Source organism: Barbus barbus (assembly GCF_936440315.1).
Source record: "Barbus barbus genome assembly, chromosome: 8".
Classification (NCBI taxonomy): domain Eukaryota; kingdom Metazoa; phylum Chordata; class Actinopteri; order Cypriniformes; family Cyprinidae; genus Barbus; species Barbus barbus.
Genome location: NC_136736.1, coordinates 9,192,706 through 9,209,771, shown reverse-complemented (window position 1 = coordinate 9,209,771; position 17,066 = coordinate 9,192,706). Strand labels below are relative to the sequence as shown.

General features: G+C 38.4%; 1 protein-coding gene across 2 annotated transcripts; it reads right to left on the bottom strand.

Annotated features, from left to right (window-relative positions):
* Positions 1-136: 136 nt before the first annotated feature.
* Positions 137-16,739, bottom strand: LOC306874212 (palmitoyltransferase ZDHHC5-A-like). 2 transcript variants are annotated; one of them, XM_079424081.1, is made up of 11 exons: positions 16,173-16,739; positions 13,896-14,017; positions 12,916-13,073; positions 12,414-12,586; positions 12,158-12,260; positions 11,746-11,837; positions 11,531-11,657; positions 8,118-8,229; positions 6,683-6,795; positions 4,184-5,100; positions 137-1,780 (listed from the first exon to the last, which is right to left on the bottom strand). In XM_079424081.1, the coding sequence occupies exons 1-11, from the start codon at positions 16,325-16,327 to the stop codon at positions 1,567-1,569; spliced, it is 2,286 nt and encodes a 761-aa protein (XP_079280207.1). In that variant the 5' UTR covers positions 16,328-16,739; the 3' UTR covers positions 137-1,566. The 2 variants fall into 2 exon arrangements, 1 of the variants encoding a protein (XP_079280207.1); XR_013784602.1 differs by having other exon boundaries at positions 138-1,780; positions 4,096-5,100.
* Positions 16,740-17,066: the final 327 nt, after the last annotated feature.

The following is a 17,066-nucleotide window of genomic DNA, read 5'->3' as shown; positions in this document are numbered from 1 at the left end:
AATTCACAAACAGGCTTTCACATATTTGTGGATGGACAGAAAAATATATATATTGTTTTGGTGTAGTTTTCTAAAGATTTTTATATATTAAAACAGGAGCTATGCATAAAGGGGAAATTAAAGTCAAAATCATAACTGATTTATAAAGAGTTTATTACCAATGCTCAAACACCCGCATACACGTATTCACAACCATGTTCACTCACACTGAACTATACAGTACACGTTCTTTTTTTCGTTCCCTCCCTCCCCTCAATCCATCTTTTGATCCAAAATATTCCTATAAGTGTATTCATTGGCTTTGTATAAGTCAGCAAATACATTCTGTCCCCTGATTGGCCAGCTCTGATCTAAATGTTGATCAACACCCCTAACAAGACAGACGATGATTGAAATGAGTCCTGCACAATGTCACAATCTTCTCGAATGCACTAGGTAAGAATTAAATCATTAAAAATAAAAGGCTTTCACTGATTCATAAATGACAGCTAACTTCCACTGATTGGTTCAACTGCCGTCCAATCAGAGGGCACTGATATGGTTCCACACCGTTCTGTGGCATCGGGAGCTGGCTGGCTAGTCAAGGCCACCGGTGAGATTTGGCTCTCACATATTAATATAAAACGAAATGAGAAGAAAAAAAATAAAAATCAGATCTAAGAGGCAGCCAATCAATGTTTACAGGATAAAATTTGAAATATGCCCCACAAATTGGGCTCCACCATATCAAATTCATTTTTATGCTACGATTAACCCTCTGATTACCGGCTGATCTCTTTCCAGCTGGAGCGGCCATCAGCTCTTTATCCCTCTATTTGATTAGATAAAAGTCCATGGAGAACAAATATCAGCCAAAAAAAAACATTTGATCTGATCAATAGCCATTTATAAAGTCATATAAAATAACACTTTAAAAATTAAATAAAAACTTCCTTGAATTTCCAAGGCCATTGCTCAGAAAACACTACTTGCACTTGAAAAGGCTTCTGCCACTTAAATAACGTATTAGTCCCATTTCCTCATATTTCTACTGTTTTGCTTCCCTGGTGCTGATTGGATACAGACGCAACATTGTCGCATGCCAAACACAGTGGTCTGAAATGGCTACTGAATGCCACAGGTCCCCCTTTGAAAAAAACTAATTCCACTCGGTGATAAAAAAACCTCCCCAAAACTGATAATTTTTTGTCTATACAGAACAATTTACACAATTATGTTGGATAAAAATCTTTTTTTGTTATGTACTGAAATGTTTTCAAGGCAATCCGGTCCTTTGCCGTCACACTGATTATGCGCTCCAGCTCCTTGCTGGCGAGGAGTCCTGAAGTCCCACCATGTCACGGCTTGAATGACCCCCTGCTCCTCCTCCTCCTCCTCTATGTCATATCTAACCAAAACCTGCTGGTTAGTATTATTTCCTTTTCAAAAAATAACAGCAGAGGTCAGAAGTTTTCAGATCTTTCCTGTAGGCACCAATAAATGTCCAATAAATTTCTCTGCTGTGTCTGTGAAGAAAATGAGTCCAGGGCTCCATTCATGACAAAACGGGTCAAAACAGCACGTCTCTCACACTGATATCTCGTAAGTGGTCCCTCCGACGCCCGTCACCTTCTTCACCCCACCTCCAGGCTTGTGGGCGGGGCTCTGAGAAGAGCCAGCACTGGAATACGCCTGGCCTGGGCGAGAAGACACACTGACAGGATGAGAGGGGGACGAGGGGGTGGAAGGAGGTTTCGGCTGCCCGTTTGTCCGACTATACGACTTCATCTGAATCTCGTCCCTAAACCAGAGAAACAGAGATGTTAGAGAAAGATATAGATTAGAATGCACCATTTTATAGTACTTACACTACTGTTCAAAAGTTTGTTTTGCCATTAAATAGATGGAAGTGGCAATAAAAGACATTCATAATGATTATATTAAGTTATAACGATTTATATTTTAAATAAAAGCTCTGAAAAAAATATATATTTTTGAGGAAACTGATTTAAGCAGTACAACGGTTTTCAACATTGATAAGAAATATTTCTTGAACAGCAAATCAGCATATAAGAATGATTTCTGAAGGGCCACATGGCACTGATGACTGCTGAAAATTCAGATTTGCATCACAAGAATAAATTATCTTAAAACATTAAAATAGAAAACGGTTCTAATAATATTTCATAATATTACTGCATTCTTGAGTAAATAAACTTGGTGAGCATGAGAGACATTTAAAAAAAACCTTTGAGCTCTAGTGTATTTTACAGTAAAAATATGATTATTCTGTAGCATGCATTCAAACCAAACAAAAGCCTGTATTATAAAAAATGTATAGGGTCAACATGAAAGTGGTGTGAAATGTGCAATTTTGTGTGGTCATGAATGTTTCACTTTCACAGTTAAATAAATAAAGCATCATAATGTAACCAAAAAATAAGTCACAACACACAAGAAAGAATTACAATATGATAACTGACGATAATATATATCACAAGATGCATAATTATGTCAAATTCACTTCCTGTGATATAATACAGATGTCAGTTAAAAAGCCTCCCAGAGCAGATGTCAGTTCAGAAAACTGTGCAAAAAGGCAATGAAAAAAAGTGTAGCCAGAAAGGCAAATTCAGCCTTGTCTGCTAGTAAATTTCAATTTCTCTGCCACACTATTTGGAAAGGAAACATTCTCTTAAGCACTGAAGCATTGCAGGTTTATTCTAACCATCAGCTCTGCCACTGAAACAACAGTAAATGATGAGGGATCGTTGCTTGGCCCTTGGTGTTTCCAAATAACAATGCATACATGTCAACTTAAAATATAAAGCTCCTATGACAGAATGTGTTTCATTTTGTTCTCTCCCTCATTCTAAGCAACACCGTTTCCTGTAGAAGAACAAGAAGATTTATTCTCTGCTGCTTAGTGAAGTCCAGGTTGATTTTGTTGCTTTTAAAAAGCTGACTAATAACTCGAAGGCAAAGCAGGCTTTCCAGACCGCTAAATGAGCACAGTGATTAAGTTTTCTCTGTGTCTCAGATCTATCCATTTAGTCATTTTGCCAGTGATTAAAATTGATCTGTTTATTGTAGAGTAAACAATATCCAGTTTATCTACTTAGGTCACCATGGTAACAACTTAAGCAGCAGCATGATGTCAGGAGATTTTTTAAAATATATAGTTTTCCATCCTGTCTCTCCACATAGACAAGCACTTTATTTGATTCCGTTCATGTTTATTATGACAATATGGTATGGCACTGACACAACTAAGGAACATGAGACAATAGAGGCATTACTAATTTTATGCATTCATGCAGAAGTCTGACCCTGTCCTCAATTATGACCTTAAATCTGACATGATTATTCAGATTGAATAAATGAAATAATATTTATTGCATTTGTTTTTAATTTTTATTTTTTTATTACTATTATAATTTGTTTATGCGTGTATAAACAAAGCCTTTGATTTCTTTAAAAAGCATAATGGTTGAATGGACATTTAAAATTAAATGGTTAGTGGATGTTTTAAATTAGTACTTTAATAATATGTTTTATTAACTTTATTTTTATTTAGTTTTTTTATGTTTTGCCAATGTTGTAATTTTTTTTTAATATATAAAAACAACAACAATAATATTAATAATAACAACAACAATATTAATAATGAAATTTTAAATCTAAATAAAGACTGGACATTTTAAATGAAATGGTTGTGAATGTGTTCAATTAAATTTCATTAGTAATTAGCGTCATTGCACTGCAGGCGTCCCAAGTTCGAATCTCGACTCAAGGACCTTTCGGGATCCCACCCCCTCTCTCTCTCCCACTTCACTTTCCTGTAAATTCTGATCTGTTCTGTCATAATAAAGGCAAAAATGCCCCAAAAAATCCCTTTTAAAAAGTCCCTTGACTATTTATTAAAGATGATTTTTATGCTATTTTAATACTATGACAATTACGATTCACTAACATTCAACACAATGACATCAAGCAGCAGAAAGAAACAGATGATCACCGATGAAAGCATAAAATTACTGGCGAGTCGCCTCGACAGAATGAGTTTAGACTGATGGGAAAATGCAGAAGGAAGAAAGAAGTGAAAGATACACTCACAGGAGTCTGGGAGGAGGAGGAGGAAGAGTAGGAGGAAGGAGGCAGCAGGCTGCGCAGAGCGTCGTAAAGTTGAGGGGGCGGTACTCACTTTGGCGCCTGTATGCCCCCTCCCCCGACCGAGGCCGAGGCTTTGCGGACCAGGCGGTACTGCATCTCAGCAGCGGCAGCGCTAGAGTAAGACAGAGACTTCCCCAGCGGCGGGGGGTGTGGCGAGCGTGGAGGGTGAGTGGTGGGCGGCAGGGGTGTGTCAGTGGAGCGTGTGCGGTACGGATATGAGGGCTGAGGCGGGCCCGAGTCAGAGAGCAGTGGGGGTCGAGAGAAGCGGGGTGGCCGATGGTGATGGTGGTGGTGGTGGTGGTGATGCTGAGAGCCGTGCAGCAGGCGCTCCCGCTCGCGTTCAGGTGGAGCGGGCTGGGAGGAGGTGGAGCCACGTAGATAGCCGGCGTGCTGCGCGGCGGCAAGGAGGGCGGCGCTGGAGACAGACGGCTGGTGGAGCTCCGCCTCCCGCTGCTGGGCGATCTGTGCTGACAGGAAGGGCGAACTGTATCCCACTACAGGTGTGCGTGATCGGCCTGGTGACATCTCAGGTGCTGCCGACTCAAAATCTGGGCTTTCGGACGGCGTGAGCAGACTATCATACGACATACTGCCGTTCCGAGGAGCCGGTGGTGGCGTCTGATTGGCTAAGCTCTTGTAGCTGGCGGAGGTGGTGGCTTCGGATGGCGGGGCATTGTGGGAAGAGCGGGCACTGGAGGACCGCGAGGACCCTACGGCGAGAACTGTGGGATCAGAGAAGGAGGGATACGAACGCCCTCCTAGGGAGTATCCAGTGATCCCTGAGCCTGGAGGTTCTCCAGGATCCCCAGCTGTTCGCTCTGGACCGCTTCGCTCCGCTCCTCCACCCCCCTCGCGCCCATCCAGACTGGGCTCAGAGCGATAGCCTGACTGCTGACTGGACTGGAGGAGAGAGGAAGAGGACTCTTTAAGACTGTCCCCGCGACTCATCTACAGAGAGAGCGAGAGAGAGAAAGTAGGCAGAAGAGTTTATAAAGTTTCAAAGGAAATCTGAAAGCTAAATTCAAAGGGATGATGTCAAGGACTAAAGCTATATAATTTTTTTTCTATAGCTATAATAAAGAGCCAGCGTTGTGACAGACAGAGAGGCTAAGCTAGGAAAGGCAGGGGACAAACTTGGACACACTGAAGGCAGAGCACCGGAGTTTGAATGCGTCTCATTTTTGCATTTGTTTCAGTATAGCACACCACATCACTTGAGCAACGTTAAAAATCACAACATCTATCTTTTCTTGCCTTGTGGTCTTTGTTGGCAGGGGATAAAAAGCATTGGGGCCTCGTGTACAAAAAGTAAGCTACAAGCAAGCATGACATTTACACTATTTGGCTTCTTAGCCTAAAATTGTAGATTTGATTGTAGCCAACCGAGTGACTGTGCATAATTCATCCATTTAACTTGCGGGTACTTTTTTAGTTCACAGAATACAATATAGCTCTGCTCATGAATACCTAGTTTGTTTTGCTACTAAATGATTTAACCAAAACTAGACATTATTAATGTCCTACCAGACTGAAAAAAGTCCTGTACCTGTGATTTTCACAAGATATCGTAGTGTAGTATTGGCACAATATTAATATATATATATATTTTTTTTTTTTACATATCACAGTTACCAATACTGGTGTATTGCTATTAAAAGGGAAACAATTGTTCAATTCAGACTTAAACCCAACCCTGACCTACAGCGTTAATACCATTATTTAAATCTAAACCTTGTGCACACACTTCCATAATGGTAACTCAGTAAAGTTTTATTCATGAGGCCTCATGTCTTTCAGAATCAATCAAAATCACATGACATGGTGTATTTCCCATCTAATATATCCTAATCTAGCATCATAGAGCCAAAACCGGCACACCCCCACAGCTACAATCAGCAAATTGTTTTGCACAGCCACTCTGTAAGGAGATTGGTTGTTTGTGTTGACGCACTGTAGGCTTTATTAACACTACTAGAGTTTAATTAAACAAATTATATGCTTTTGGTTCTCTTTTGTATAAGCGGTGGCCTTTTGAGAAAGCAATATGGTATTTTTGTAAAACATCTTTATATAACAAAACCCTTATAGATATGAAGTACTGTGGTGATAAACTAAATGGTGGGAGATTCATAAAACCAACTCAGCTGCAATAACAAGCTGCATTTATAAATTAATGCATATGGACACAGAAAAAGGACAGATGCTAGAGAAAGGAGAGGATCATTGGGATGTAAAACATTAACGCACACAGACACACAGAAAAAGTAGTACAGTGTAAACTTACTGATACTGTTCAACTGAAAGCCACTGAGTCAACCAAATTGGAAGGGAAAAACAATTTAATGGATTGAACAAAATGTTAGAGAGAAAAAAAAAAGACTTGTGGTATAAAGGAAATAATAATTAGTCATGCAAAGGACTGTAAATGACATCAAAGTAAATGTTGTGAATCACCACCATAGATTGTGAATGAACACAAAGACCTCTTTACTTTGGATAAACAACACGTAAATCAACAGAGAAAAGTTACCTGGTTGGCATAGGCATGTGTGAGGGCAGTGTGGTTCTTGCCCGGGCTGCTGTATGTGGGCCTGTACTTGAACATGGTGGGTGTGGGTGGGGCTTTATTCAACAGACTACTCTCTGCAAACAAAGAACAGAAAGATCACATATTTAAGGAATGTAAAAGTGAATTAAGCTGAAACAACAGCACTGCAACAGATAATCGCAATCTTAAAGGGATAGTTCACCCAAAAATTAAAATTGTCATTAATTACTCACACTCATGTCGTTGTAAACCCGTACAACCTCCGTTCATCTTCAGAATACAAATTAAGATATTTTTGATGAATTCTGAGAGCTCTCTGACCCTCCCATATACAGCAATGTAATTAACACGATCAACGTCCAGAAACTTAGCAAGGAGATATGCGGATACGCTCTTTACATCGTTTACGCTTTGATCTGAACAAAAACAATGAATCCGCGTGGTGCAGCTGACACAGAACAGCATACGTTGTTTACGTTCAGTGCATACTCTAGGATGATGCGGAGGAGACAAATTGTTGAATAAAGTTGTCATTTTTTTTTTCTTTACATACAAAAAGTATTCTCGTAGCTATGTAAAATTATGGTTGAACCCCTGATGTCACATGGACTAATTTACCGTACTCCTTGCTACGTTTCTGGACCTTGATCGTGGTAATTACATTGCTGTCTATGGGAGGGTCAGAAAACTCACGGGATGCATCAAAAATCTTAATTTGTGCTCCGAAGATGAACGGAGGTCTCACGGGTTTGGAACGACATGAGGGTGAGTAATTAATGACAGAATTTTAATTTTTGGGTGAACTATCCCTTTAAGGCCTGTTCACACCAAAGAAGAAAACCACAACTATAACGTTTTAATAATCGCTCTAAATCCACAAAAACAAGTTCACACCACAATTATAATGATAATGACAAAAAGGTATGATATCATTTGAAACTGATGAACATTAAAAAAATAAAATAAAATTTGACAGCCAATCAAAATTCACTAGATTTCAGATTTTAATGCACAAGATTCAAGCATTTAAAATGGCACACAAGATAACTGCAGTGCCTGCTTATAATAAACAAAACAATAATATGCTTTGGTGTAGATGCTAATATAGTTATCATTATAGTTAAATTTACAGTTATCATTCTTGGGGTGATCAGGCCTTACTCCATTCAGAATATTCATATTCGATTCATAAATGGCATTTGCAAGGAAATATATGCAAGGAAGACAAGACCAATTACAAAAAACATGCAAGTATTGTGATGACATCACTGCTGTTACATTTTGAAAGCTTGAATAAACACTATTCAACTGAAGACAAATCTAAAATGTAGTCAGTAACTAAAAAAAAAAGCTCAAATAAGGCAAAAAGGATCTATGTATGTTTGTGAATCAGAATGCTACTGTAGTTTGCTCTAACCCTCAGAGTGTCCGGCAGGTCCTCGTGACAGCCCAGGGTATCTGAGCTCTGGTTTAGGTGGAGGTGGAGGCTCGGCGTCAGCAGATTGACTCTCCATCAAACTGCTCTTAGACTGAAAGATTGCATAAGAGAGGATAAAACACAAGTGGTTAATTAAATAAAGAAATGGACAAAACAGCTGACTGAAGGTATGTTCTGACTCATAAACAATGTCCAATAGGAAAAACACTCAAATCATGACGACTTCCTCTTCAGTGCCAAAGTCACTGAAAAAATGGTTACACTGTTGAAGTTACATTGCCTGAACCGGCAAACTGTGCTTAAGAGCTGCACATTGTTATCCTACTCAGGTACTGAAATTTGCTAAATTATGTATTTTTTGTTCTACATTTTTAGTACTTGTTTAGCTTTGATTTTTGATTTAGCTTTGACTATGATTTGAGCAAAGTAATTGTGATTATCAGATTAACCTTTATCGTGGAAGCCCTATACCAGGGGTAGGCAACGTTGGTCCTGGAGTGCCGATGTCCTGTAGAGTTTAGCTCCAACCCTAATCAAACACCTGAACAAGCTAATCAAGGTCTTCAGAATTACTAGGGCTACAGGCAAGGGAGTTTTTTCAGGGTTGGAGCTAAACTCTGCAGGATATCGGCACTCCAGGTCAGGCGTTGCCTATCCCTGCCCTATACCATGCAACTAGGGGTAGGCAATATGGCAAAAATATCACAATTTTTATTTTTTTTTGAAATATCACGATATTATCACGATTCTTTGTGATAATATATTATAATTTGTGACTATATAGATTGATTCCAACTGCATTGACGTTTTTCAGTCAAGAGTAGAGAGTGATTTTTCTCAATGAAAATAGTCAACTGTCAGTTCTGTCATAGTGTTTTATTTTTATACCATCATTTACTCACTCTCAAACTGTTTTAAACCTGAATGGGTTTTTAAATGTTATTTTAAATGCAATCAGTTGCTGGTCCACAGTTACTTCCATAGGCCTATTTTTTTTCCTACTATCAAATGTGGACCAGCAACTGTTTGGTTACCCACATTCTTCAAAATATCTTCTTTTGTGTTCAGCACAAGAGAGAAATTAATACAGGTTTGGGACAACATGCGAGTGACTAAATAATGCCAAATTAAATTTTTGGGTGAACTATCCCTTGACAGTCAGCAGCATGTTTAGCACTGGCCCTTAAGACCTGCACGCATATAATGTACAGGCACGCATCTGCTTTTTTCTCAACAGGCATGTGATCAGCTAGAGACAAAAAAGAAGGAAAATCTGACCACGCCCTAAGTCACACACACAAGCCACTTTATCACTTTCATGCATGAATAAAATTAATTTCTCTCTCTTTTTTAAATCTTATACAACTTAGAGTGGTATCATTGTTTCCAAAAAATATTAAGCAGCAAAACTGTTTTTAACATCGATAATAATGAGAAATGTTTCTTGAGCAGAAAATCAGCATATTAGAATGATTTCTGAAGGATTATGTGACTCTGAAAATTCTCTTTGTAAACAACAACTTATTTATAAACGTTTCTAATGACAAATGTTGTGTTCCTAAATGCAAATTAAAGCTGCTCAAACCAATCGCAGCGCAGCTAGCATTAACAATGAATCGAAACTAAACAGTACTGTAACAGCAGACATGTAGCGCGTCAGACTACAGCCTATTACATAATTACAACACAACCGTTGGGCGTTTTATGACAGCACTAGCAATCTCAAATTCTCACCGCCATTCATTAAAAAAAAAAAAAAAAAAAAAAAAAAAAAAAAACACCGGGTCGAGTAAAACGTTTCAGTGCTGATTCTGACGCTTTGAATCATTTGAACGCTTTTAACTGTCCTGCAGATGGCGCCGCGAGCTCATACAGCGCTCTCAGTATCATTCCATCCATGATGTTTTAGAAAACAATCTTTTCGCAGTTGATTTAGGTAATAGCTCAAGCCTTGACTGTGGCGCTGTTTGACAGTGTGCGTGCGCGTTTCAAGTGGTGCGCTGAGAAAAAGCGCACGTCAGAACAGCACGCAAATTAAATGTTTAACCGGCAAGGCGTTATGTGACTGAGAATAAGTGCAGTATCCTATTGTATGTCACATTTAACATTATAGTGAGCCAGAGGCGCCAGAGAACTGTAACTGATAGAATGTGCGCTGTAGCACGATATTACGATATTTATATCGTCCACGATCAAAAATCGTCATATTGCACACTCCTACATGCAACCCTATTTGGCACAGACCAATAGGTTGCTGGGTGTGGCAACATGAACACACGTTAGACTCTTTCTCAGGCTTTGGACCATTTGACGTGCCAACTATCCAGGAGGAACTGGCTATAGCAGACACACCTTTGTTATAATTTGAACTAGAGCAATGGTATCACAGCAGAGGATGCCAAAAGATTCAGCAACCTTATGAGAGGGATAAGACCGGGACTTCTGAAGATAATGGAAGAAAAGCGAATGAACATTTCCAATTATCAGTTCCTTCCTTACATTTCTGCACAGTGGTGCACATTTATCAAGCAGCTCTCTCTGCCACACTGTACCTCCTTCCTCCCTCTCACTATCAGTGCTTATTACTCAGCAAGCAACAAGCTGAGCCTTTCACTTTAGAAACCATTAATGCAGAAATCCATTATTACCAAAAAAGCATGACTACTTTTCTCATAACTCCAGGTTGCAATGTTGAAAAATATCAAAAACATGTAATGAAGTGCTCCAAACTGATTGACAGTTCATGTATTCTTAAAGAACATAAATCATTTCAAAGCACAACCTTTCATTATGGAATAAAGTATTTTTGACAATTTAAAAGCCAGTCTACGTTTCAGCCATATTAATGCAAGCCTGTCTACGTCATCCGTCCTCAATTAGATGGTAAATGGCACAAACAGATATTTTTTGAGCTTTGTCTGCCAGAAAGGGGAATTGGAGCCAGTTGCTTGCAAAATAGTCTAACGCACTCTCTGACCTAGGGATTTTGGCTCTGACAGGAACATCTGCACCTCAGTGGCAGAGGTAACGCTCATGACCTCGTTCAAACGTTTTAAGTCATGAATTTCCATGGCCTATCTAGTTACCAGATAAAGGTTTTCATAAATCATTCAAATTCAGACTGACTTCATAATGACACATTAAGAACAATATGTGAATCGCTGAACAACTTCTTAGAAAGAACAGACTCTAAGGAACAACTTGCACACAAAAATACAAGAGTAATATCTACAATTTCATTAATTTCATTGGCTTTCTCAGGCCTGGAAAATACTAATAAAAAAAACCTTTTATTTCATAACAGCTGAGAGACTGTTCTTCCAAAAGGAGAAGGATGGAGAGAAGCCTTGAGCGCACTGAAGAAAATAAGTAAAAAGGCTTTATTTCTTTACCCGGTGAAGGTCTCCTTGGATTCCGTTGTCGAGCACCTTGGCTGCCAGCTGAGCCTCAGTAAGCTGCGGTCGGAGGAAAGGAGGCTGAACAGACACTGTTTGAGCCTTCCTCTTTCTACCCAGATACCTGAGAGATCAGAATACAACAGTGTTAAAACCTCAATAAGAAAATACAACATTTACGTTAAAAGTTATGAATGCAGGGGAAAACATACCTGGGTGCCTGTGAGCTGCACAGAACGTGTGAGACGTTCCTCAAGCAGCCGTTTGTGAAGGGGTTCACGCCTCCCCTGAACTTCCCCGTTACCTACAAACACAGAGTTGACCGTTAAACAATAACCTTAGTAGATCCTTTAATAGTGATTAGTCATAAAACATTTAAAAATAATAAAAAAGAGAGATGGAATGAGGCAGTATGGAAGAATAGTGAGACAATAAGATACACAAGTGTGCACATGTGGTCAACACAAAGAGGAGGAGAGATGGGCAGAAACTGATTTGGGAAGAGGATTAAAATGAGATGATGCTTAATAGGGATTTTAATCCCAGTTCACCACCACCAACAACATGGTAATTGACAGGAAAACAAACACGACAACAGAAGATTTTGATTGCGCATGTCACAACCTGCTCATTGGTGGTCCTGCCTCTTGCCACCAAAACGATATGGAAACCTGTGAGACCTGCCACTGGGATGAAGAAAAGCCCAGCGACACACATGACAGCCATACTGATAAAGCGTCAAGGAGGAAGCAGTAAATCATAATACAAATCAGCTCTCAAGTTCAGCTCTCACTCAAAAGACACTGTTGCACAGTCTGAATTTTGGCCCAAAAATTTTGGTGTGAGCACACAGAAATTTGAAACAATTGTTTGAGGATACGTGACAGCCGAATGCACTCTGTCCAGCTGCTGGGTGTGGTAGAGAATGAAAAGCAGGCCGAAGCCAAACACGCCCATTATGTGAGCAGTCAAAGAGAGCAGGAACAGAAAGAAGTAACGGTAATTCCTCCGGCCGATACAGTTGTTGACCCACGGACAGTGATGATCAAAATCCTGCAAGGAGAGAAGGGGAGAAGTTGCATGTGTGTGTGTGTGAGAGAGTCATAATTATGAAAGAGAGAGAAAAGCTTAAGGCTGTCCAAAGCAAGCACACTTCTCTACTTAATTAACATGAATCAATCAGTCTAGTCTGCAAAGCATTAGTCAGAGCAAGAGTGGACAGATTGATTAATGACAAAGATTTACCCTTAGCAATTCCATAACATTTGCATTTCTTGTTTATTTTTTTTCTATGTATTGTAATGTCATTTGTTTTGTCAATGCACAATAGTGGAGTAACAGCTGAACAATGACTGGAATAAGGTGTGAGTGTGTGTATTTACCTCCACACAGTTGTCGCACACGGAGCAGTGTGAGCAACGCGGGGGTCTGTAGAAACGGCAGGTGGAGCACCACTTCATCCGCACTTGAATGCCTCGAATCTCCACAGTCTTGTAAAGAGGAGCTCGGAAATCATCCTCTTTATCCTCATCTTCCTCAGCTACAACACACACACACTGTTTAAAATGCCTTCCTTAGTGGATCAAATTACAGATGTATTTTATTAAACTCCTGCTTAAGTCAACATGGAATCCAAACCCTGTTTAGTTTGACCGTTGTGCTCTTTAACACACATCTTCTTGTGCACAATTCATTAGTGCATGTTACTCCAAATGAATAAAAACTGTCTTCATAATATTTAATTAAAATGTAATAAAATAAACAGATTTTGAGTGACGTCACCTAGGCCACACAGACAAAGAACATAACTAATAGCCAAGTAATATACAGCAGTTTTTAGATTTTTTCCCTTGTTGAATATTACATTTCACTTTATGGAAGTGAAATGGACTGGGAATGCATTTTCACGTTGACTTTAAGACAGATATGTTAGTATATACTATTGTAATACTGATTAACATTTAAAATTAGATTTTATTTTTGTGTTTAATTTTTTGTATTTGAGTATTTCAACTCCAAATTCTTTTAGTTAGTTTGCAAGGCAAAATTTCTAATCTTTGTTTAGGTTTTTTTATTTTCAAAAATTAATCTAATATACATTATTATATTTCTTTTAAAAAAAAAATGTTTTGTTCGTTTTAGTTAACAATAAAAACACTGCTTTAAGGTTGATTCAGCTGATGTTTAGTACATCAAGGTCAGTTAAATGAAAAAAAAAAAAATTAATCGACTGAAATACAGTTTGAAGTATAAACTAAATGAAGAGGTGAAAAAAATAAGTGGTTTGTTTTTCCAATAAGACAGCCACACATTCTACTATACTCACACACACACAGACACATATCGCAGATTGTTTCACTACCTCTAGGGAAGATGCCAGGATCCATAAAGGTGGCCATACAGAAGTTGGCCAGAACAAACAGAAACATAATGCCATTGTATATTGGCACAGCGATGGAAAACTGCTCTGAAAGCCAAGGGCACCTGTGGGAAAAAGAGGCAAGAATGAGACACAGAATGAGACTGGAATCACACACTTCATGTGTGCTTTTAAATACCTTTGTCAAGGCTGCTTAACCATCCTAATTTAGGAAAAGAGCTGGTTGTCAAGGGAACAAACTGACTGATAATGTTTTAGCCACATTCTTACTATACTAACAATATAAGAACTACATAACTATAATTCTTACTATTCTAACTACAACATAGACACACAGATAACCATACAATTTCTCCTGGGAAAGAGAGGGTACCACAAAACATACAAAGTGTGAAAAAACAGGCAGAAGAGATAAGTTAAAGAAGAAAACAGAGAGGGAAGTGCCACTTTATGACAGATGCTGTCCTATTTTCATTGCCTTTCAGCGTTTAATCTGAGGGGTTGGTGGAAGAGAGGGATTAGAGGGGGCAAATAACAAGAATGAACAGACGTGACACAGCATCTGACTTAAGCCCCCCAGATCTCTTGTGTGCCAACTGGAAGGGCAGTGTTTATTTTGTTTTTTTTGGCATGATGACCATTTCATGTTCCTTTTATATTTACAGGTCACGACTTGCAGAATACAGGGCTCAAGAAGTCAACAGGAAGCTAATGTGATTTATCAATTTCATCAAAAGAAAACTGCGCTGACTGCACTTTAAATGCTGATGTTGCATAAACACACCGACCTCATCAGTTTATGTGTGCACAAGCCATTCAATGTTTCATTAAGAAACCTATCATTAAGACCTTTTGTTTATGTAAACATGCATTTACATAAACATCATGTCCATTCCAGTGTCAATACGCCAATCTATTACTTTGCAGGGGACTTTGGTAAGGGTGTAACACTGGCAGGAAGGTGATTCCTAAGACCAGAAACCCTTTGTGGATTGACATCAGTGTTACTGTGTGAAAATGCATAAATCCTCACTAGAAGAATCTTTTATATTACTTCAAATAAGAAATGAACTAGGACAAAGAGACTAATTTACATTAGATCAGAACTGTTGAAAGTTGTGAGTCTTTTGTAAATCAAGCAAAATCTATAGAAGATTAATCTTGTCATCGTTCAAAACATTTCATATAGATTATTAATAAGAAGCCTTTTAATACAGTAGAGGTGAGGTAAATTCTGATATTCTAAGCTGTGTGAAAAATCTTTATGATATTTAAGATACAACCTGCTGTATTGAACATTAACTTATGAACTGAGGATTTTATTAGAAGCGTATTGCGTAGATGTATGCTGTCAAAAATTTCAACAACACAAAAAGACTATCCCAGTTATTTTAACACTGAAACTAATAACATTCTCAGATGTGGCTCATTTAATGATAAAAAGGCTGAAAACAATGACAGCACTGAAATTACGCTAACTGTACTGCCATACCTTGCAACTGCTGCCATATGATCATAAGATTACACGTAGTAAAAAGATATTTAAAAAAGGACATATTTAGTATTATTTTGTTTAAATAAGTCGCAAGAAGAGAATGCTGATACCCCTCATTCCCCTATGAATATGCTGAATATTACAAAATTTTACATTTAATTATTAATTTAGGTTACAGCAGCGGTTCTCAATTCTAGTCCTCGAATTGGAGTCATGGTGGAATATCCTGTCCTGTGATGTCCACTTCGCAGGGCACTTACGTTCGAATAGAACAAATGTCTTAAGCGATAAGAGAAAATGTGGGGGCGCGAGGACTGGAATTGAGAACCGCTGGGTTACAGATATATTTGTACAGTAACACGTATGCAAACTAACAATACAAAGCTTTTATAAAATAATGTCAATAGTTTACTGTTTGCACATAAACAGTATAATCTACAGGGTTGGCTTGATGTTTACACTCATATGCAATAAAGATAGCATTCAAATGTTATAACTTATATTATTTTTTCCATTGTAGCTTTCACCTAGCTTGTGTGGGCAGCTGTCACACTCACAAGCAAGTGAACACATTTCTGTGTTGTAGAGAATAAGACTTAATGAACCGTGCCAGCAAAAATCAGTCCCAGGGAGAATAATTTTGTGCTTCTGAATGAGTTCTAGGCAAAAACCTTTTTTATCACTGTTATTTACCAGTACATGTTGACTCATCCATCATAAATGATTGCAGCAATCAGTGTTAGTAAACGTGTTTGTGTACTCACGTGAAGCAGAAGAAAAGGGTGGTTGCTCCGACCAAGAAGGCCGTTGCCGCAGAGACTGGCACGTAGCGACTAGGCCGGAGAGGTCTCGATGGAACAGTGGGGTGGGGTGGGGAAGTGGGTCCAGACACACCCCCACTCATGCTGCCGCTCGGCATCACCCAGGGGGCAGGATGGCAGCGTGCCCCGGAAAATTATCCGTTTGGAGGTGTGTGTGTGTTGTCAAGACAGCACAAATGCAAAGAAAGACTAGGGGAGAAGTCGTTGTCCTTTCAGCATTATACAAAAAGGCCACAAGATGAGCATTGTTGCAAAAACGCAAAAATAAAGTTTTAAAAAAGAATAAAAAAAAAAAAAAAAAAAGAAATTTGGGATTAACAAATTGAGTTTCTGAGATTTAAACACTCAGGCGTATATATTATTAAAAGCATTTAACAAAATTTAACAAAAATTGCTCAAAACCTTTAAAGTCTAAATATTTGTGGGTCATTTAAAAAAAAAAAAAAAAGACTTCAAAAGGCTTAGGATAAATTTTAAAAAGTGCCACAAAATAACTTGAATATGGGAAATGCTTTGAAAAAAAAAAAAAAAAAAAAATGGATTCAGACAGTTTTTTAGTCGTGCTTTAAAAAAATGTTTTTTTAAACGTTTGGTGTTACTGTATAAAATAAGAGGTTACTCTATACTGTATAAAATAAGAGGTAGAGGAGAGCAACGGGTATGAATTAGCTTTTTTTCCTCTCTTTTTTCTCTTGAATGATGCCAAATATTTAAAATATATATTTGAGTTTGATGTTTTGATAAGTAGCACTGTAGTCAGTTAATGTCCTGGAGTTTTTCAACTTGAAATGGGAGTTGAAAAAGAAAAAGACCAAAACAGATATATATATATAAAAA

Excerpts from the sequence above, each read along its gene's own strand:
- LOC306874212 (XM_079424081.1), bottom strand. The coding sequence starts at position 16,327 with ATGCCGAGCGGCAGCATGAGTGGGGGTGTGTCTGGACCCACTTCCCCA. Across the intron at positions 12,261-12,413 it reads AGAGTGCATTCGGCTGTCAC|TATGGCTGTCATGTGTGTCG; the intron begins GTATCCTCAAAC and ends ACGCTTTATCAG. Across the intron at positions 11,838-12,157 it reads GCAGGACCACCAATGAGCAG|GTAACGGGGAAGTTCAGGGG; the intron begins GTTGTGACATGC and ends CTGTGTTTGTAG.